Raw genomic sequence first — 22,185 nt, forward strand, 5'->3', positions numbered from 1 at the left:
TGCCATTCCGCCAATACCTGATATTCCTGGCCTCTATCAGAAGGCTTTGGCAACTTATTCGATGAAGAAAGAGCTTCCACAGATTGTGTTCATTCTCACTGTCGGAATACTTTACTGAAGGGTTGTTTGTGGAATATCATCAACATGTACAATGTGTGGTGTAAAATATAATGAATAATAATCTCCAGGAAACTGCTTCCCTTCATATACATGAGGGCATAGAATACATACACTGGATAATCCAAAGTGAAGCAATAATGCCCTCTAGTGGCCAAAGACACTAGGATGACATGTACAAGTTGAACCATCCACTACACAATCAATGGTGATAAATTGTGTTAAATGCCATGAAATAAGTAGAAGGTGTAAGTAATATTACAAGGTTCAGGCTAGTATGACATAAAGAGCAACAGCAATAACATAAATTAACAAATCAATGAGAAATAATTAACTAAAGGCTTATAACAATATAGGGTGGTTTTGAGGGTTTAGTTGTCACTGCAGTGTTTTTGTTGGTTTATGTTTTAACTTTTATGTTTTTTTTTAATTTGTAGCACATTTCTTTAAAGTTTGCACTTTTGCTGTTGTGTGTGTTTTGTCTTTTGGTGGCCACCGTAATAAACAGTTCAATCTACTGAATCACATGTTGTGATATAAAATTACAGTCAATGAAAATTTGATCCATATTTCCCTCCAAGAGAAAACCGTGTTATGGTGCATTCAAGGACACAACAAGGACGCTGGAAATCGCTGCGTTGATGAACTGTTGTTTAATTGAACTTAGAACACAAACAATCAGCAAAAATGGACACTGTGAGCAAAACAGGAAACAACAAGATTTAGACCAAACGGGTCAGATACACACTCTAAACAGAGCAACATGAGAATAAAACAGACAGGATGTAAACACAGGTAGAGGCTACTGCTGGCTACGGGGCGGCCATGTTGGAGCGTTGTATAAAACATGTTGAGGTAGAAACATTTTGGTCTCAAACTGGTTCAGAACCAGAATCTGGATTTACAGACAGGAAACAGACTAAACATTCAGAACTGAAGAACACAGTGTGAGAGCTGAGGACTTCATTACCCACAAGCCCTGGTTCACACTGTGTGTGTGTGTGTGTGTGTGTGTGAGCAGTAACACATTCATTACTGTCTGCCAGTGTATTTTTTCATATTTCCACTGGGAGGCACAAAAGTCACAAAAGCTGCAGCTTTAAATATTAAAGCTTATATAGTTACAGCTGTTTTACTGCATCATCATTCAGAGCTGCAATGATCAATCGATTAGTCAATCAAGAGAAACTGAATTGCCAAACATTTTGACAACTGATTTATCATTTGAGTCGTTTTTTTTAAGAAAAAATACAAACATTCTCTGATTCCAGCTTCTCAAATGTCAATATCTTCTAGTTTCTGGACGTCACCTTCATTTTTGGGATAAAATAATGATTTTCTGACAATTTTCTGACATGTTACAGTCACCAAATGACTAACCGATTAATCGAGAAAATAACAGACTCCCAACTACCTCTGATCCTCCTACAGTCTGCTCTGATAAATAGAATGGGTTTAATCTTAAAGTAGAAGCTAAAAACCTAACGATAAAAACCTGTTTATCACTAATAATCAGTATATAAACAATTAATAAATGGTTTATAACACACAACTATAAGTCCTCCTGCTGTATAAACAGATGATGAATGACAATATAGTAAAATACATTTGTAATAATATAAAATATCTCTTCATAAGAGAAATTATAATTGTTGACAAATACTGTACATCAAAGGATACGTTCGAGTTTATTTCAAATCAGTACTGAATTAAGAAAAAATCTGAATCTATCCTTTAATAAACACTTAAAATGTCCTTAAATCTGCTTATAACTACACTATAGTCTGTGTTATAAACCATTTATTAACTGTCTATGTGCTGATTATTACTGATAAATAGGAGACTTGAAGTTAACTTTCATCTGAAGAAGATCAGCCAGACTCATCTACTGCAGGCTGTGATTGCCTACATTTCCCAGAATGCCTCTCACAACAGCATGAGAGCATTGTTCCAGTGGAGGCTGGTCTGCTGAGGCTGCAGCGTTACCTTCTGTATGATGAAGGTTTGACCACATTAATAAACACTTATAGTCAGCTCTGTTTGTCACTTATATCCTCCTCCACCTCCTCTTCTTCATCATCCTCTTCTTCTTCATCCTCCTCCCCCTCGTCCCCCAGCCGGCAGGGCAGACAGGTGAGGCGGGGCGCGGTGACCAGCAGGTGGCAGGATCGAACCCTCGAGTCTCGACAGACGACGAACCCTTCAAGCTCCAACAGCAGAGACACCAGCTGACCGACAGAGAGCTAACTGTTAGCATCGTTAGCATGTAGAGTTAACTTGTTAGCGTAAAGTCACATTTTACTCTTTACTTCTGTCGTATTCCCTAACGAGCACAGAGAATCGCCATGGCAACTAAACAGACACCTTGGAGACAGTCATTAATATGTTTGCTGTGGTTTGAGCTAGAGATGGTCAATTTCACTGCTTCTCGATCAAACACTAACAGACGCACTGCAGACAGGTGTGTGTGTGTGTGTGTGTGTGTGTGTGTGTGTGTGTGTGTGTGTGTTACCTGGCTCAGGCGTGTGATCCGCTGTGTGTGTGTCTGGTACAGAGTGTGTGTGTCTGGCAGCAGCTGGTTCTCTACAGTGATGAAGAAGCAGAGATCCGGCTGGATGTGGATGATGGTGGTGAGCATGGAGGACAGCTGCAGGGACACAAACAGCCGTCTGTCTGTTTACATGTAAACTACTGACACACTGACACATTTCCACTGCTGGTTTTTGGCATCTTTTGCCTCGATTGACAGCTGAACGTGTAGAGAGGAAAGTTATATGACAACAAAGATCCACTACATGAAACGGCACATGTTGCAGTTCGCTAGATAAATAACTTTATTAATAGTTGTGTGGAATAAGTTTTAACATCCTGATGTTTTATATCCAGAATCAAGGAAGTTCTGCACTTTTAATTTATGCAGCAGTCAAACAGCAGGAAGTTAAACATGCTAACAATACTTTATTTTAAACGTTAGCATACATTTTTAAAGAACTACTTTATTCCATTAATGTTTCTTTTTTTTTAAATGCTAAATTTACCTTTTTTAGGGAATAATAATGTACATTTTTTAATGCTAAGATTACTCTTAAAAATGCTATTGTTACTTTTTAAAACTATTAATGTGACTGTTTTAATGAGAGGATGAGTGTCACATATAAATTTACTTCTAAACAGTAACTTTATTGACACAAACGCAGCGTTCAGAGCAGGTTGAAGCCCTGACTTTTGACTTACAGGCAGCATTTCTACATATGTTCACCTTAGGTTTTGTAACTTAAACCACGTTTAACATCTCACATCAGAACAGAAAATAACAAAAAGCAGAATATGGTCCCTTTAAGTATAGTTATGTTTGAGTCGTACCCTGGAGCACTGCAGTAGCTGCAGCAGAGGTCCGTCAGCCAGAACAGCCACCCAATGAGCCGGCAGCACCGTCTTCCTCAGCTCCTGCAGCAGCCGCGACAAGCGCCGCCCACATGTGACCTCATCACCGCCGCCGCTGCCTCCTAACAGGCTGAATGACCCCGAGCTCTGAAAAAAAAGAAAACAAACAGGAAGTTATAAAGTCTGGTTTCATGTTTTTTATGTGCCGACTGAACATGACTCCACAGCTCCACTGACCAATGAAATGTCGTCATGGGCTGTGACATCATCGGTGACCTCTGCGATTCCAGAAAGACTTGATGCCGCCGTAAGCGTCTCCTCGTTGGAGTGGAGCCCCGGCATCTCCACCTGGATCTCGTAGTACTTTCCCTCCTCCGTCACTCCTTCACCGCACTCCTCCTCCTCCTCCTCCTTCATCCCTCCTGCTGCCTCCTCTTCCTCCTCCATCGTCCCTCCGTCCTCTCTCTGTCCTCCCTTCCCTCCTGTCCTCCCGTACTCATGGATGTCCACCGCCTCCTCCTCCTCTTTGGGCTGGAGGGAGGGAGGAGGAGCAGCTGGAGGAGGGATGAAGGTGAGGCCTGTGGACGTGTGGAGGACTGAACCCTCCTGGACACAGACGACACATTTGTATTAAATATTAGTTGGATGAAGACAAACCAGGTCGAGCTCAGCAGGTAGACTCAACCAGTTTTTTAAGGATTTTTCATTAAAGGGTCAATAAGCAGCGGAACAACAGGTCTGTATGTTTGTTAATCTATAACTAATCTATTCTATATCTATGATGATACTAATCTCATAGTTACTCACAATGATTTCAAAGCACTAATCCAGTATGCAAACAACGGGATGTCCCTCATCTCTAAATGGTTTCGGATGAACAAACGGAGTTATTGTAGATGAAAGACTAACTTGGAAAAAACATATTGAACATGTTTGCAAAAGGTCAATGAAAATGATTCATCCTTCTTCTTATTTAACTCTGTATTATCATCTAATCTATCCATATATCAGTTATTGTAATATTGTTTGGGCTGCTACATGTTCTTCACACCTCAATCAGTTATTTTTAATCCAAAAAAGTTTTTTAAGATTTCAAACTCTACTAGCCAAGAGCCATCTGCACCTTTTTGTTTAGGAAATTTAAAATTTTGTCAATTTATTCTGTAAATACTCTTCTAACATGCGTGTTTATGTTTAAATTCATAAATCACTGACAAAAACCTTCCAGATATATTTCACAATTTTGTCCTTTTATCGTCAGACATTCACTCTTATTCAACGAGGCGATCAAAGGACTTTCGTTTACTTTATTCTCACACTTACAATCATCAGTTTTTTATCAAATGTAGAGGAATTCACTAAGTACAACTTTGAAGTCGTCGTCTTCTTTAATAACATTTAAAACACATTTAAAAAAATATCTTTTATTTAAACAGAATTTTGTGTGACTGGGTTTATATTACACCTCTTGCACATTTAAAGTGTTGTTTTACTTATTTTTTCTTTTCTTTCTTTTTCTCTTGTTTTTTGCTATAAACGTTTCTTTGTCTATTTGATGTTAAACTGTTTTATGACTTGTTGAAACGAAGTTCAGGACTTTGTATAAGCTCTCTGGGCACAATTTAATATAATTTTTACTGTGAAATATTTTTATTGTAACCTTTGTGCAAATAAAAAATACTAAAATTCTATCTATAACTCTGTTGAGCAGGAAATTGTGATTTTGCCGTTTCAATAATTGATGCAAATTCGCTGCAATATTTGCAAGAGTTTGCAATTTCGCTAAATTACAACAACTTTACCACATAAAAACCAAATCAACAGACGGTTTGTGATTTGAACCACTTGTTGCATTAAATGTTGTGGTAACTTGCATCATCGCAGCGCGTTCAGGTGGAAGAAGATAAATCTCATCTGCAAACAAAAACAATTCCCAAATGAGGTTTAAATTCAGTTAGAAAGAAGAAAACCAGCTGATGTTGTTCAGACAGTGAAGATGGACGTAATCTACCTCAAATATAAACATTGACACTATATTTTTATATTAATCGATTTATTAGTGTTGCACCTCTGTTGAGTCCTTCTGAGGGTTGAACTACGAAGCAAGTTCAACATATCCAGGCTTTTTTGTGTGAGCTAGCTCGACAAACCCTAAACTCGAGATCAAAGATAAGTGGTATCATGACGGTGGTTATGAACTTTCTTTGTTAACTCAGTGTAACTTTGTTACACTCTAAACTGTATGTTCACTCCCCTCTCCTGAGTTCTCCACTCATCTCCCCACCTGCACCTCATCTCCTCGTTAGTTCAGTTACTTTTTAAGCCCTGGTTTTCTGTTCAGTCCTTGTTGGATCATTTGTTCTGTTCGCCCTGTTTTGTCCTGATCACCGTAAGAATAAAGAAGGGTTTTGTCAACCCTGCATGTCAATTTCTGCGTTTGGATTCATTCCTGCTTCTCCCACATGACAGAGCTCGTTTTTCTCATGTTCAGAAAATAAAACAAATTAGCAGTGAAGTACAGTATAAATAAATAACTAAATATAGATTCTGTGATATGCAGAATGCTTTTTATCAAAGGAAGTGATAACATATGACTCTTCATTAATCGTAGTTTTAGAATTTTTTTCTCAATTCCCACAATTTTACTGCAATAAGAGCACATAAAACATTGCAAATTGTATCACAATTTTTGAGGAAAGACGCTGCAAAATTAAACATTTTTGGCCGTTTAATCACAAAAAAATCCTGGAGGGACTGAAACAACAAGGCATGTCATAGTATTAAAAACCAAAGCATGTGTTTGAGAGTAAAACTGTCAAAAATAAGACAATAAATTAAAATAAATAAATTGTAAATATTACAACATTATCAGAATTTTAAAAAACAAGATAAATTAACATGAAATCAGTCTTCAGTTTAAATTAAAGGTCAATACATTCAGGATCTATTAGTTAGTTTTACATTTCAGCTCTTTTGCAGATTTTAAATTCATTCACTGTAGGAATTTATAAAACCATTAGAAGTGGGAGGATTTTTATAAATTTGGCTTTGTGTAATATTTCATCATTATGAGAATTGTGTTAATCAGCAGATTTTCTCATGTGTGTGTGTGTGTGTGTGTGTGTGTGAGTGTGTGTGTGTGTGTGTGTGTGTGTGTGCGTGTGTGTGTGTGTGTGTGCGTGTGTGTGTGTGTTACCTGAGGCAGCAGTGCTGACAGACTGTTGAGGGTGGAATCAGAGAGGATGCTGGGAGAAAAATGGCTGCCGTCCAGAGTCAAATTCAGCTGCATTAAAAATAAATAGAAACAAGTGAGAAGCAGAAAAACCAAGACTGCAACTAACGATTATTACTATTATCAATTAAGTGATTTAAGTATAAAACATCAGATAACAAAATGACTAAGTACAGTTTTGAGGTACTTGTACTTTACTTGAGTATTTCCATGTGATGCTACTTTCTACGTTTCAGAGGGAAATATTGTACTTTCTACTCCACTACATTTATTTGACAGCTTTAGTTACTTTTCAGATGAAGATTTGACACAATGGATAATATAACAAGCTTTTAAAATACAACACATTGTTAAAGATGAAACCAGTGGTTTCCAACCTTTTTGGCTTTTGACGTCTTACAAAAAGCAGTGTGTAGTCGGGGTCACATTTCACATGTCTATGAGTTGTTAACAGCTCCACCAAATAGTGATTTTTCCCTCTAAACTTCTCACATGCTTTCATTTCAATAAATGTTCAAATGATCCAATATTTCAGCAAAAATCAAAGATTAGAGAAAAAGTCCAAAAACTGAAAACAGATTTGTGTATCAGAACTTTGTTTTTTCTTCTTTCCTCTCCCATTAATCATCTCACCACCCCTCAGATTTATCTGCTGACCCTTTGGAGGGGCCCCGACCCCTAGGTTGGGAACCACTGGACTAAACTAGCTAACTGTATATAAAGTAGTGTAAACTAGCTCCACCTCCAGCAGCTACAACAGTAACATGCTGCTCTAACACTGATGCTTCACTATTAATAATCTAATGATGTCATATATAATAATATATCAGTCAGAGGGACCAAACCACTACTTTTACTGCAATACTTTAACTACATCAAGCTCAGAATACTTATGTACTTTTACTGCAATACTTTAACTACATCAAGCTCATAATACTTATGTACTTTTACTGCAATACTTTAACTACATCAAGCTCATAATACTTATGTACTTTTACTGCAATACTTTGACTACATCGAGCTCATAATACTTATGTACTTTTACTGCAATACTTTAACTACATCAAGCTCATAATACTTATGTACTTTTACTGCAATACTTTAACTACATCAAGCTCATAATACTTATGTACTTTTACTGCAATACTTTGACTACATCGAGCTCATAATACTTATGTACTTTTACTGCAATACTTTAACTACATCAAGCTCATAATACTTATGTACTTCTACTGTAGTAAAGGATCTGAATACTTCTTCCACCACTGGCTGCAGTCATCTCTCCTCATGTTTCCTGTCTGTTTCTCTAAATGCACAAAATATACTAAAAAACATAATAAAGTTACAGTTTAGAAAGTGTGTTATATCATTGAGGTTTGTGTTACCTGTATGTTTGTCCCATTCAGCAGCTCTGCAGTTCCACTGACCAGTGTGAAGGCAGGAAACTGAATATAACAAAAACAAAAAAAAGTTAAATTCAGAAACATCTGAACACATTTCACATCATTAAAGGACAGATTCACAATTTTCAAATGAGTCTTAAACCAACAGTCAGGAGCCCAAATGAACATTAAAGCTGTTTTTCTTGCTGTAATCATTCCTCCTGTTCATACTGACCATTAGAAGATCCCTTCATAATGACCTTACAATGGAAGTGATGGAGGACAAAACCCACAGTCCTCCTTCTGTGCAAAAATGTATTTAAAAGTTTATCTTTAATTAAGATTAATTAATTAATCTCTCCACTGTGTATCTGTATGAAATGCTGATGTCACCTGATGGTTGGTACCTGAGGTGGGTGTGTCTCTTTCTTTGGCTCCTCTTCCTGCATCTTCTTCTTCTCCATTTCTTCTGTCTCCCTCAGCAGCTCAGGAGTCCACTCCTCCTCCTCTGACTGTCTCCTCTTTGCTCTCCTTCTTGCCCAGAGCCACCACCTCCTCTTCTTCTTCACCTCCTGCAACACAACAGAGTCGGCTCGAGTCGGGTTGACAGACACACCGACAAACAGCTGACCATCAGCAGAGTCGTCAGTACAGAGAAGAAGTGACTGTTTGTCAGGTCAGAAACAACGATCTGAACCAGCACACGTTCTCAGCAGGATGAGAAAACATCTGGAGACTCTGCAGGAACTTCATCTGTAACTTCAGGTGTTTCCACTGTCAGGTTTCTCTCAGTGGGAACGAACGCAACAGCTGGTTTACAACATTACAAACCATACAGGACGTGTGTTTAGAGGAAGAACTCTGTGTCAACATCTAGTTTAAAGACTTAGTTTTAGTTTCTATCGAGCTCGTTAGTTGTAAAGTTGTGTTTTATCAAACTGCAAACAGAAAACTGAGGAACAGGTCGTATTATTCCATCATAGGAGGACTGTAAGGCTGCAACCAACTATTATTTTCTTTAATGATCCATTGATGGTCGACTGTATGAAATATTGATCATTGAAGCTGAAGTGAACATATTCAGATGTCTTGTTTAGTCTGAGCAAGTTAAAAACACAAAGATGTTGAGTTTACTGTCACAGGAAACTAGAAAACTAGTAAATATTCACATTTGAGAAGCTGCTAGTGGAGATTTTTTTTTACTTAAATGACTAATTAACTATCAAACTTGTTGCTAATTAATTCATTTCAGCTCTAGAGTACTACCATGTGTAGTGGGGGGTCAACAGGGGCCAACAGGAGGTTCGTCTGGACCTTCAGGGCAGCTCTGAGACCTGGTCTGGAATCTCTGTTCTCTGTTAAACTAATAATCTTCTAATCATTTAACTATACTAATGTTTAAATGTAAAATGAAATGAAATGTAAAAGAAAATCTATCAGTGACACAACTGAACTTCTCTCACAACACAACACCAGATAAAGATCAGAACGGCGTCGTGTATCTGAGACGAACTCAGTGGAAACATGAGATGTTACGGTTAGAAGAAGGATGTGATGAAGGACAGAAGTCTTCTCGTTTATTTGAAACATAAAAACAACTTCATACACGTAGACGTTGTAACGTCTGCGGTGTGAAACACAAACTGAGCTGCTCTGTACCGTCTCTTCTTCTTCTTCTTTACACTTCGTCTTCAGATGCGTCCAGCCTCTCTCTCGGTTTATCTTCGCTTTGTTTTTCCCAAACTGCCGCCACCACCTCCTCATCTTCCTCATCTCCATCTGTAGTAGAAACACAGTAGAGTAGAGTAGAGTAGTGGGATGAGGGACAGAAGAAGAGACTAGAATAAAATAGAGTAAAAAACAGACTAGAAAGAAGAAGAAAACACCCACCTCCTCTTCTTCTGTGGTGTCTTTCTGACATGTCTGTCTCCTCCCCTGATGACGGCGATGGGGTCGAGTTGGCGTGGTCATCGTGGTCAGTGTGTTCGCCGGGGTTGCCATGGTCACCGTGCTCAGTGTGTTCACCGAGGTCGCCGTGGTCACAGTGTTCGCCAGGATTACTGTGGTAACCGTATTCGCCAGGGTTGCCGTGGTAACCTCCTCCTTTGCAGCCTCGATGGTTTTCAGTGGTTTGGGTCTGATCTTCTTGGTCTCCTGAGGACACGAGGACACAAACACACACACACACACACACACACACACACACACACACAGAGCTGCAGTTCCCGTGCTGACCAGCAGGCGGCGGCGTTGTGTGATGACGACAGAGACTCACCACCACCAGACAGACTCTCAGCTGACACCTCTGCTTCCTTGTCGCCGGACCGCCAAACTTCCTCTTATCCAGGCAGTTAATACATTTCCCACAATCCTCTCTGAGGCAGGCCGTGCACTTCCTGCAGGCACCCTGACGCTTTGTCATCTGCAAGGAGGTCAGAGGTCAGAGGTCATCACTGCTGGGAGTGTGTGTGTGTGTGTACGTGTGTGTGTGTCCTCTCACACTCACTGTTATCGGCTTCGGTGAGGTCTCCTTCATCCTCGTCTTCATCTAGAGGACCAATCACAAGACGGCAGCGGGTCACATGGTGGAGGAGAGACAGGTTATTGGTTACAGCAAGTTTTTGACTTTATTTGTTTACCTTTCAAACTGGTTCTATTAAAAGTCTGCTGAATTAGCTTTTAGCATTTCCTGTTTGCAGCGTAAACAAGCTAAACGATCTAATACTGTAAGAACAAATCTATTTATTTTCCTGGAGACACATCGAGCTTCATACCAACAGATCTGGACCTCGTTCCCCAAAAGCATCTTTAGGCTGAGATGATGGGATGATTTCCCAAAAGTATCAATACTGGAGACCCATAAAAATGATCGTAGATTAATGATCAATTTAGATGAATGATCGTAGATTAAATCGTAGGAGGTTCGGAGCATCTTCAGAAGCTGCAGGAGGAACCAAAACCTTCATGTTTTATTTAAGTTTTCATTGTTTTTGTTCATTTTTAAGTCTTTACTTTTTTTTATGAACACTGATGTTTGATGTAAAATGACGTTGATGCTTAAATTAGAAAGTAAAACTGATCTGATCTGTCAGTTTGTGTCGTCATCGTCCTCCTCTTCCTCTTCTTACATCATATCTTCATCTCTTCTGGTTCAAACACTGACTTCTCTTTTCTTTCTTATTTATTGTGTTTGTCTCACCTGAACCGGAAATGATGCCAGAATGATGTTTAGTCATGATTCTCAGAATAAAAAGGAAATAAGGAAGCTTCACTGCTTCATTTTAGATTTAATCTGATTTTCAGGGAAACGTTCAGTTTACAGTTTACTGTTTTAAACCGGCTTCCACCCAGGAACATGAATTATAAAGACTTATGAAGCTTCAGCGTCTAAATGAGTCAAATCAAGTAGATATCTTTCAACGTTACAGTCTTTTTAGTGCCAAAGTTCCTCTTTTTGTTACTATACTTCCACCTGCAGCTCAACAGGGAAACACTGTCCGAGGAAACACAAAGAGGGAATTTGATGCTAAAAAGACTGTAAATGTGTCAAAATGTTTTATTGTTTTTACAGCTCTCAGTGTTTTATAACAGTTTTAAAGAGACTACTGGGCCTCAGTTGATGAATCGTGTTGATTCAAAGTAAATATGTAAATCAGAACATGTTCCACGTCTGGATGTTTTCCTTAAATTGACGCCATCAGACACTTTCTGCAAAGCTGCATTCTTAATCATTCAACCTGTCTCTTAGTCCTCTTCCTCTCTTTATATTCAAAGTATTTGTGTGGTGTCGTTCCCTCCTTTTCCTTTATTATTTTGTTATATTTCATCATGAAATAAAAGGGACAGGTTGACACATTGAGATAGTCTGTGTACACACTAACTTCCACACCAACTCAAGCTGTAAAGACTGATAATGACACCGTGAAGTGGACGGGCAGTCCACGCCTTTACTTGAAGAGTTCACCAACTTTTATGTGAACGGTGTCACAGCTCTTGTCAATCAGATGTATTTGTCTTTTTAATAATCAGATGATGATGACTGACTGAACGCTGTTCAATATAATCTGACAGCTAAAAACATGTCAACAGTTTTCACTGATTAAAACTTTACTAAAATGATTAGTTTTCTTTGACTAAGATAAGACTTTTATTCAACTAAAACCTGACTTATGATAAAAACCAACATGGACATTTAACACAGGACTAAGACTAAGAATAAATAAAATAAAAATAGCTGACAAACGAACACGACCTTCGGCAGCTCAGGAGTCCACACATCCTCCTCTGACTGTCTCTTCTTTGCTTTCCTTTGTGCCCACAACCACCGCTCCCTCTTCTTCTTCACCTCCTGCAACACAACAGAGTCGGTTCAGAGGTTCGACAGAAACCGACAAACAGCAGAGTCGTCACTACAGAGGAGAAGTGACTGTATCTCAGGTGAAAACCACCTTTCAGTGTTCACACGAGCATCCGACTGTTGTTTTAAGATGCTGTGAACTCGTCCTTCATCATTTCGTCTGAGGTACGAACAAAATTCACGAGTTCAGAGCCGTCGAACGAGTCACGGACAGTCTGACTTCTTTGAGCTGTTTCTCTCTGTGAGATGTTTTGAGTTTGAGTGAAAGAAGTGACGGAAGAAATTACCGGCTGTGAAGCGTCGCTGATGCTGCTGCCTCCGTCTTCCTCCTCTTCTTCTTCTTCTTTTTCTTTTTTGACCTTTGACCTCCCCAGCACCCACTGGTCCCCGTCGACCTGAACACAACACAATCACAAAGACACACTAGAAACAAAAAGTGCTGAGTTCACTGCAGGCGGTAAAAGACAGTAAACATGAGCGTTGTTACAGGAAACACTGATGAGTTCAGGAACAGACAGACAGATGATGTCTCACCTTTTTGAAAACTATATTTGGAGGTTTCTTCTTCTCTGAAATTAAAAAAAACAGCTGTTTTATGAGCAGAAAGAGCTGCTGTTGAATGATGAAACACTGAGATCTGACAGAGACAGGTGGGACGTTACCTGACGAGCCGGAGTCTTTCTGTCCACAGGAGGGCGACAGACTGCAGGAGGACCAGAGAAGAAGAAAGAAAAGGAGTTGAACAAACTTCTTCTTCTACTGTTGTCAGTCTGTTGACTGATTCACAGACGTTCTACTAACTGTCCAATCATATGTACGTCCATCACCTACAATAATATCTCTTCAACTGAGAGATGAAGCCAATGTTTTTGTTCAGTTTATGATATAAAAGTAATTTTTTTTTGGTTTTACAATAAAAAACTAATAATAATAAACAGTAATTATGCTTTAATGTTTTCTGTTCCATATCCCAGAGAGACTGTTTACATCTTCTCAATTAAAAAATAACCAAAATATGTTATTTGTGTAAAAATAGCGAAAAACTTTTTCACTTATTAAATCTCAAATTACCACAACTGAAATACGCATTCTATTATATTTTCATTTAATTTTTTTAGTGTTGATTAATATCATCAAGTAGGTTTTATTTATATATTTATATATTTATCATCTTGTGTTTTTATGTTCATTTTATGTCTTTTTTTGATGTGAAGTACTTGGTGGATGTAATTTCTCTTGTTGTAAATCACTTTGAGCTGCATTTTTTTGTATGAAAGCTGCTACACAAATAAAGTTATTATTATTATTTGTAATAATAAGGAGGCCAAACCTTTGCATACAACTCTAATAATTTAATAACACTTGAAAATGATAAATGAAAAATTATAGTGAGTCATAAACCATTTATCAATTGTTTATAAATGCAAAATAAATATAATTACAACTATATTTTGTAATATTGTGACTTTCCCACTGATACAATTATAATGTTGTATCATAATGACATTTACAGCTTAATCCTCATAAAACAATCAGTTTTTCTGAAAACATTGTGACTTTTTCTCATAATGCTACAACTTGAAGTCTTCCTGTTAAAAAACAAAATTACAACTGTATCTCAAATTATTAAGATATTATCTCATTAAATTATGACTGTATTCTTAAATTATGACTTTTACTAGTAAAATTGCGACTTCATGTGAGTATTATTGACTTTTTCTCTCACAAAATTAAAACCTTTTGCCATAATAATGATTTTTCCCACAAACTTACAACTTTATCCTCATGAAACGAGTTTTTCTCAAAATATTTTGACTTTTTCTTCTAAAATTACAAATGTCTTGTAACTTATTTTGTTTATTTTTATATTGTTCATTATTTATTTTTTCATTATTTATATGTTTCTTAAACAATTTCTTTATTATTAAAATGATTTATTTATTTAAAACATCAGTATTGGTCCTCCATATGAAGACAGTATTGAACTTTTGATAAATAAATAAATGTAAATATTTTTTGATATATTTTCTTCCAGCTCTCAGCTCGGCTCTCTTGGCTCCTCCCCCTCTTACCTGGCGTCTTGTGATTGGCTGTTGGGCGTATCTCCATCTGGGTCATCTTTGACAGGTGTTGCGACGACGCTGTAGTTGTGCTCCGTTGTTGATTGGCTGTTGTTGACACTGCGGGACCGGAGTTGGCGGCGGTGGGCGGGGTCAGTGGTGACATCATCATGTCTCAGCCTCAGCACATCACCGCAGGGCTTCCCGCGCCTGTTAGCAGGGGCGTGGGAAACTTTGACCTCCACCTTCTTCACAAATCTCCTGTCACCGATGTCATTCAGCTCCAACGGTTTCATCCAATCACAGTCTGGCTCTGGGTCACCTGACCTCCCTCCTCCCTTCTCCTCCTCTTCCTCCACCTCCTCCTCCTCCTCCTCCTCTCGCCTCTCCTCTTTCAGCTTCAACATGGCCAGTTTTTCGGGGCTCGGACGAGTGATCACAATCACACACTTCTTTATTTCAGGGTACAGCTTCATCCACCTCTCCTCCCTTTTCCTCCTCTTCTCCTCAGCCTCCGTGTCCATGGCAACCGCTCCTCTGATGCTCCTGCTTGGAGTTTCCTGTTCCTTCATGTCTGCTGAATAAAAAGATCCTGATTCAGATCTCCTTCTAAGTTTTGTTAAGTTAAAGGACGGGTTCAGTCATCTCACCTTGCACCACAAGCCCCGCCCCCAGAGACAGCTCGTCCAATGGTATCACTTCCATCTCAGGATCAGTGTTAGAACCGCCCCCTTTGGCTACAACGGCCAATGACAGCGAGTCCTGCTGTGTGTGGGGGCGTGGCCTCGGGGTTCATGTTGTTCAGTCCGATAACTGACAGACGACAAACACGCTGGATCACCTGAAGTAACAACGACAAACAGTTTCATGTCAGAAACAATCACAACTAATCGATTATGATAAGAAGAGTCTGATTGTCACATGACCGGTGATGTTGCTACAGAAACATCCTGCGTATCTGACACATTCAAATCTGAAAGCATATTTCTACCCTGATAATTCTACTGTTGTGAACAACAAATCTGTGTTGAAATAACAGAAATAAACATAAGAAAATAATCCACTGGTCTCTATTTTCCTGCGTTAATAGTCTCAATCATCGTGGCATCGTTTTACTTTCGCTGCAAAAGCAGCTTCAAGTCAGTTTGACTCCAGAGAGATCTTTATTTAAAGCCGCTCTCCTCGCTCTGTCTGAGTGTCTGAGTGTGTGAGTGTGTGTAGTGTGTGAGTGTGTATAGTGTGTGTAGTGTCTGAGTGTGTGTAGTGTGTGTAGTGTGTGAGTGTGTGTAGTGTGTGTAGTGTGTGAGTGTGTGTAGTGTGGATTTCACTTTACTTAAAGACTTTGTTTAGTTAAACTTGTGGGCATTTATCCTTTTCTGTTTCCACATCGTAGTGAGGATCATTAATTTAACATTTAAAACAAGATTATTTCACAAAGATTTCAGCAGAGTTATTACATTAATCCCTGTCAGTCTCATTGACAGTCTGCTAACGTGAATCCTGCTGGGAGTCCTACTTGATTCAGATTTAAGCTTTGAATCACAGATCCAGCAAGTTGTCCAGTCCTGCTAATAAGAACCATCTCCAGAATTAAACTGATGCTCTCACACTCACTCACACACTTTATTTCCTTCAGACTTTCATTTTGCAGCTTTAACCTGATTCTCATGTTTTATTCTGTGTCAGATCATTTATGTTATCGTCCGCTGATGTGATTATAAGCTCTTGTTATCCAATTTTTTGCTCTCAAAACGTCTTAAAAAGCAGATATTTTGTTCTGGAAAATCAACATTTTTCAAGACCCCCCCCCACCTCCCCACCTCCCCGCCCCCCCAGGCAGCTCATCTTCTAGACCTGGTATTTTTAAAATCCTGCCTACGGCCATGATCACAGGACAGAGTTTCTACAGACACACACACACCAACACACACACCAACACACACACTTGTAGCGGGTCACACGTGATGATTAAGAGGGATTATTTTTGTTGAGTCTGTTTTTTTAGGGAAAGTCCTGCATAGTTTGCTTTTAATATAAGTTAACGTTGCTTTGAGTTAGTGAAACACTCAGAGGGAGAGAAACATGTTTTGCTCCGCTCCGGACCTCTCAGCGGTGAACTGTGTCCTCCTCCTCCGCTCCTCCGCTCCTCCTGCCCGGCTGTCTGTCCTCCGCCTGTCCGCTGTCTCACCGCCGCTCTGCTCGCGCTTCTATTAAAATCCCAATTAAAGCGAATTAAAGCAGTTTTTAATTTTCGCTCTCTCCGCTCCGCGAGCTCCTCCGCTGCTCCGCCCCCCCCGCTCCGCTGCTGCATTCAAGGTCCGCACCGAGTGTCGGAATTCACACAAACCAGACAGAAACATGCAAAATAAATTAGGAAATGTAGATTTTTGAAATACAAAAGATACGTTAGACGCTGGATGAATTGTGGTGCAAAATGTTTATTAAATAAATGTTGGTTGTAAGGACCAAAACCAATCCACTACTTTTAATTTAATAGGCTACTTTAACTACATTTTGCTACTTAAGTAGGACTAGTAATGGAGTATTTTTACATTAATGTATTTGTACTTTTACTGAAGTAAAGGATCTAAATACTTCTTCCAGCACTGTTGTCAAATAATGTATGATACACACTCATGGTAACCTGAGAATATGAGATAGCAGGTGGGGAAACTGACAGACTTTAAGCTGTACAACAGAGAGGGAAGAATTAAAAAAAAGGCAGATACATAAACCACCAATTATAAATGTCCACTTACTAGCTTCTGCTGAAGCTTTCCACCACAACTCACAGTCTTCATCAACAGAAGTTTGTTGCCTAGTTAAAGATATTTATGGTCAAACTTCTGTTTCCAATGTCAAGAATTAACTTCCACACTGGATTTCACATTTTTTATCACATGTGAATAATAACTGCACAGGCGTGTGATTCTTATTTCACATGTACATTTTTTGTGTAAGGGAGGGTATGGAGGTACTTTAGTGTCTTTATTATGCAATCAAACAGAATATGTTTGCAATCAAAAAATAGATTTCAGAACAAAACTGTTGAACAAATATTTAATGCAAGTAAGATACATTTGTGATTAAAATGCAAATCAAAAACATTCTTTTTGCAATGTAAGACACGTCTCTATTGGCCAATCAGAGCGACGTCTTGCCAACATCCACAGTTAGTAAACGCAGGTATGTTTACACATAACTTCCATCTTAATAAGAGCAAGAATGTTATGTTTGAACTGATGTATGTGGATTGTTTTTGTTTGATGATCTGTGATGTTGTAATGGGTTAAAACATACGTATCATTTTATCATCAACACATCAGCACAAGATTCAGCTCAACAGCAAACAAAACTTTTGGATTTGCATTTTAATCAAATTCATTTTACTTGCAATGAAACATTTTGTGATTGCAGTGTCGATAGTTTTGCTCTCAAACCTTTTCTGTTTGATTGCATAATAAAGAGACAAAAGTGCCTCCAAAGGACGGATAATAAAAGTTTGATATTTCTAATATTTGACTAAACTAACCCTTAATTCACAGCAGACTTCTGAGACTTATGTAGAACAGAATGAGAAGTTTAATGTCCACCAGACTGGAAAATCACCTTTGACTCACTAAAACAACAAGCAACATACAGACAACAAGACACCATCTAAACAAACAAACAAAAAAGTGCACAGAAGTAAACAAGTAAAAAGAAAAAAAAAGACAAAAATAAATCACAAAACAGTAGAACGTGATAAAATACTGCGGAGCTCAGCTTTTAAAGTTTAAAATGTTGATTGTGATTGAAATAAAAGAGACAGAGAGACTAACTAACTGTGGATGAGATCTGTAAGCTTAATATTGCATGTTTTCGAGGAGACATTGAACGCAGCATCTTCCCGGGATGCTCGTCACAGCCACTGAGCATGCGCAGAGTGTAACCTGCCGCGAAACTCAATCGATCCTGAGTTCCTCAATCACTTCTATCGATCTGAACTAAACTAGAAAACAACAAAACAGCTCATAAGATTCCTAAAACATTACATCAAATTACAATGAAATATATATATTATAATAATTTTATTAATTGATTAAATAACTAAAGAATATAAATGAATGAAGAAAAAAGGCAGAAAAATAAAGAATAAGAAATGTTTCTTTTTTGTTTGTATGTTTTACAACATACAAAATTAAAAGCACAGTTTTAGATCCTTTAAAAAACACATTTTTATTTTCCATCAGAGCAGAAAAGAAAATAACCAGTTTTCTCTGGAAGATGATGAAGTTCAACATCTTCATCGCTGAGTTCAGAACCAAACATCACATCAGAGAAGGAGGAAAAACCAAATGTTCAGCAGTTTCTGTTTCATTATTACAAAATGTTCATGAAATTAAATTTAGTGTGAATAAATTACGTTCATTCATTGTTCTGCTGAGTCCGTTAACAACACTTTTACACAACACATCAATCAATCTTTGCAACTTTGTCACATTGATGTTTTAATACTTTTACTAAAGTAAAATATCTGAGACTTATATTAACATGAATTAAAAACACAGAAAGTTTCCAAGTTTAGACTTTAAGTCACATGAACTAATGTTTATAAGTTCTGAAATGGTTTGAAAATGAAAACTAGACCTTTTAATTTGAATTAACTTGAAATGAATTAAACTCAGTGTGATGTTTTACTGTGAAAACTTAAAGGTTCAACAATTTATTTCCATGTTGAGACTCTTTTGATTAAATGTAGTGAACCAATAAGTGTTTGACCAGTAATTATTGGGGTTATCTCATCTATTTATTTATGTTTATATATTCAAAGTGACAGGTTTAAAATTATGATTATTCTCCTTTTGAATATCTGGATAAATATACGCTACACGTTTCTTTGTAAAACAAATACAATCTCTGTTTGATGTGATGAACCTGTGGAGAATAGTGGCAGTGATGAGTCAGCAGGGGGCGCTCTTCACTCACGCTCTGCACAGTTTCACTGCACCTCATGTTCACTTTCTCCTGTTATTTCAAACTAAATGTACAGGTGAACATTCAGGTGAGGAACGTATTCTTGAATTTGTGCATAAAAGTGAAGGATTTTTACTTTCATCTTTCACTGAAGTACAAAATTTGACTCTAGAAATCAGGGACGACAGTCTAAGATATATACATAATATATACATAAATGTTCTATAAACACCAGACAATGCTTAATTCAATTTATATATTAGTTTATATATTTATATATCAGTATATTAGCTTGAGAATGCGTCCTGACCCTGATCATCCACCGTTCAACAGAGACACTGATCACATTTAACACATTTAACACATTCACAATTGTTCCAGTGTGTGTTAAACCAGCAGTCAGGTGTCCATAGTAACAGTGAAACAGGTTTTCCTCGCTGTAATCATTCCTCCTGTTCATACTGGATATTAAAAGATCCTTCAAATGTGCTTTCAATGGAAGTGATGGAGGATAAAATCCACAGTGTGTCCACACAGTCATTTAGTGCAAAAATGCATTTAATTTATTCAGTGATACGTCTGGTCGTCTCCACTTTGAAGGGATCAGTTTTGCTCTGAGGGACAAACTAAATGGGAAGAACCAGAAGCTGTCGACAACCAAACTCTCTGGTAACCATCAGACTACAGTGACTCACTTGATAATCTTGTGCTCATAGTTTATCCGACCCAGTATGAAGCTTCTGAAGAACTTTATTTCAGGATTTTGAAAAGGCTCCAACAAAAATACATATGACACGAAATTCCAGTTTTAGCAGTTTGATAAACACTGTGAGATGATTTTAAAGCTTAATGCATCTCTAATGGAAGACTGGCTTTTATTTATATTTATCAAATATTTTTGTAAATAATCTTTTTCTGTATTTAACTCTTGTTTTACGTGGTCCAGTTTGTCACGTCTATGAGGCTTTTTGCTTCCTATCAGTTGCAGTGAAAAGGCAGCGTGGAGTGTTTGAACTGAAACTGTTTCAACATCCATGGCTGCAGCTGGTGATATCTGGTTTTCACATCCCACACACTGGTCCAAAAACACAAGAAATATCAAAATTTAAACGGCAGATTGCCATGAAATACTAAAGGGCCTCAGAGGATGAATGATTCTGCTGACCTGTGACCTTTCTCTGTCGCCACCTGCAGGATCAACTTGACATTTTCTGCTCATAAAACCTTTTATAGTAAGAATGAAACGTCATCAGGATGTTGTTTGTTGTTTTTGTGGTTTTGGATTCAGACTTTTGAATCATCTGATGAAGTAAACAAAAAACACATTCAGAGAGTCTGGAGTGTGTCTTCATGTTCAGGTGCCTTCAGAGGACAGAAAGATGTCGACATGTTTAACTGTACAACCGTTTACTGTGTGTGTGTGTGTCTGTGTGTGTATGTGTGTGTGTGTGTGTGCGCGCACTCCTAACGACCAAACGGATCCTCTTGTGTGTGTGTGTTGTGGTTGCTAATCTCTCCGTATCATTCATTGAAGCCTGGACGCCTCAGAGAGAGAGAGAGAGAGAGAGGCAGAGAGAGACAGAGAGAGAGAGGCAGAGAGAGGCAGAGAGAGCGCCTGGCCAGGCTCCGACCACCAACTGTTCTCTGTTCATCTCCCTTTTCCTCTCTTGGCCTTTTTTTTCTGGGGTCCGGAAAACCAAAAGCCTCCTGCGTTGCACAACAGCGGCCTCCAGCAGGCAGCCTGCAGGGAGGCTTTGGGGGGGGGGGGATGATGCCATCACTGTCTGCATTTACATCAACCACTGATGCCCTTCAAACTCTGTTCCAGCCTCTGTTACAGCTGCTATCATCTATCATCCTAATACTAAAACCTACATTTATTATATTAAAGCTGCTATAATCTATATTTATTATATTAAAGCTGCTATAATCTATATTTATTATATTAAAGCTGCTGTAAATAGTGATGAAGCTACAGAGAATTATCAGTTTTGTAGTTTCCCCTCTTCTCATCTTTTATTGTTTTGCGACCAACTGTTTTATTTCTTTTTTCCCATGTAGTTTGGTAAGAGTACAGGACACATAAAAAGGAAGTACCATACAAGGAAAACAGACTCCACGTGAATCAAAAAACTCAGACAGGATGTATCAACATCTCTATCCAGGGTTTTTTAAATGACCAAAACAACTCAGCAGACAAAAACAGCCTGTGCCCAACCACCCTGTATATACTGTATACCAGCGGTAGACAAACAGTGGCCCGTGGGCCAAAGCTGGCCCTCCAACAAAAATATTCAGCCCCATAACGAAAGCTGATGTTTTCCCCTTTTATAGATGACATCACATCTTTTACACCACTCTTCATAAATCGACAGTAGATAACAATGTAAACACAAGACTCGTGTAAATAACAATAAATGACCTGTTAAGCTCTTATAAACTTGATGAAAGATGAATGATGCATATACGTGAGATAACTGAGCCTATCTGACCAGAACACATATGTGTCAATGACAACACTTTGCTTCAACCATAAATAAAGCAGACCACTGTTTATTGCGTGTGGATAAGATATCAATTACATTTCTAGTTTCATGTATGTTCATGTTTATGAGTCATTTTTTTTGCCAAATGAATCTCAACGTAAGCTGTTGTAACTCTTTTAGCCTTCATTCGCTAATGGCAATTATTACACCT

The 22,185-nt window shown here is 38.2% G+C and overlaps 1 protein-coding gene across 2 annotated transcripts; it reads right to left on the reverse strand.

Moving 5' to 3' along the window:
* Positions 1-1,715: 1,715 nt before the first annotated feature.
* LOC122981738 (DNA ligase 1-like) lies at positions 1,716-16,816 on the reverse strand. 2 transcript variants are annotated; one of them, XM_044350451.1, is made up of 18 exons: positions 16,636-16,816; positions 15,183-15,373; positions 14,545-15,106; positions 13,135-13,175; positions 13,007-13,041; positions 12,760-12,867; positions 12,368-12,463; positions 10,622-10,663; positions 10,391-10,537; positions 10,006-10,269; positions 9,775-9,894; positions 8,523-8,687; positions 8,119-8,178; positions 6,698-6,784; positions 3,739-4,107; positions 3,481-3,648; positions 2,630-2,764; positions 1,716-2,345 (listed from the first exon to the last, which is right to left on the reverse strand). In XM_044350451.1, exons 2-18 carry the CDS (start codon positions 15,235-15,237, stop codon positions 2,148-2,150), a joined length of 2,652 nt encoding a protein of 883 aa, XP_044206386.1. In that variant the 5' UTR covers positions 15,238-15,373; positions 16,636-16,816; the 3' UTR covers positions 1,716-2,147. The 2 variants fall into 2 exon arrangements, with proteins under 2 accessions (XP_044206386.1, XP_044206384.1); XM_044350449.1 differs by having other exon boundaries at positions 14,545-15,109.
* Between the last annotated feature and the right edge of the window lie 5,369 nt (positions 16,817-22,185).

The sequence above is a fragment of the Thunnus albacares genome, chromosome 5, assembly GCF_914725855.1.
Source record: "Thunnus albacares chromosome 5, fThuAlb1.1, whole genome shotgun sequence".
NCBI classification, from domain to species: Eukaryota; Metazoa; Chordata; class Actinopteri; order Scombriformes; family Scombridae; genus Thunnus; species Thunnus albacares.

Coding starts and splice junctions, on each gene's coding strand:
- LOC122981738 (XM_044350449.1), bottom strand. CDS start 15,237: ATGGAAGTGATACCATTGGACGAGCTGTCTCTGGGGGCGGGGCTTGTG. Junction 10,664..12,367: donor GGACTCCTGAGCTGCCGAAG/GTCGTGTTCGTT, acceptor TTGGTCCTCTAG/ATGAAGACGAGGATGAAGGA. Junction 8,688..9,774: donor AAGAAGAAGAAGAAGAGACG/GTACAGAGCAGC, acceptor GTTGTGTTGCAG/GAGGTGAAGAAGAAGAGGAG.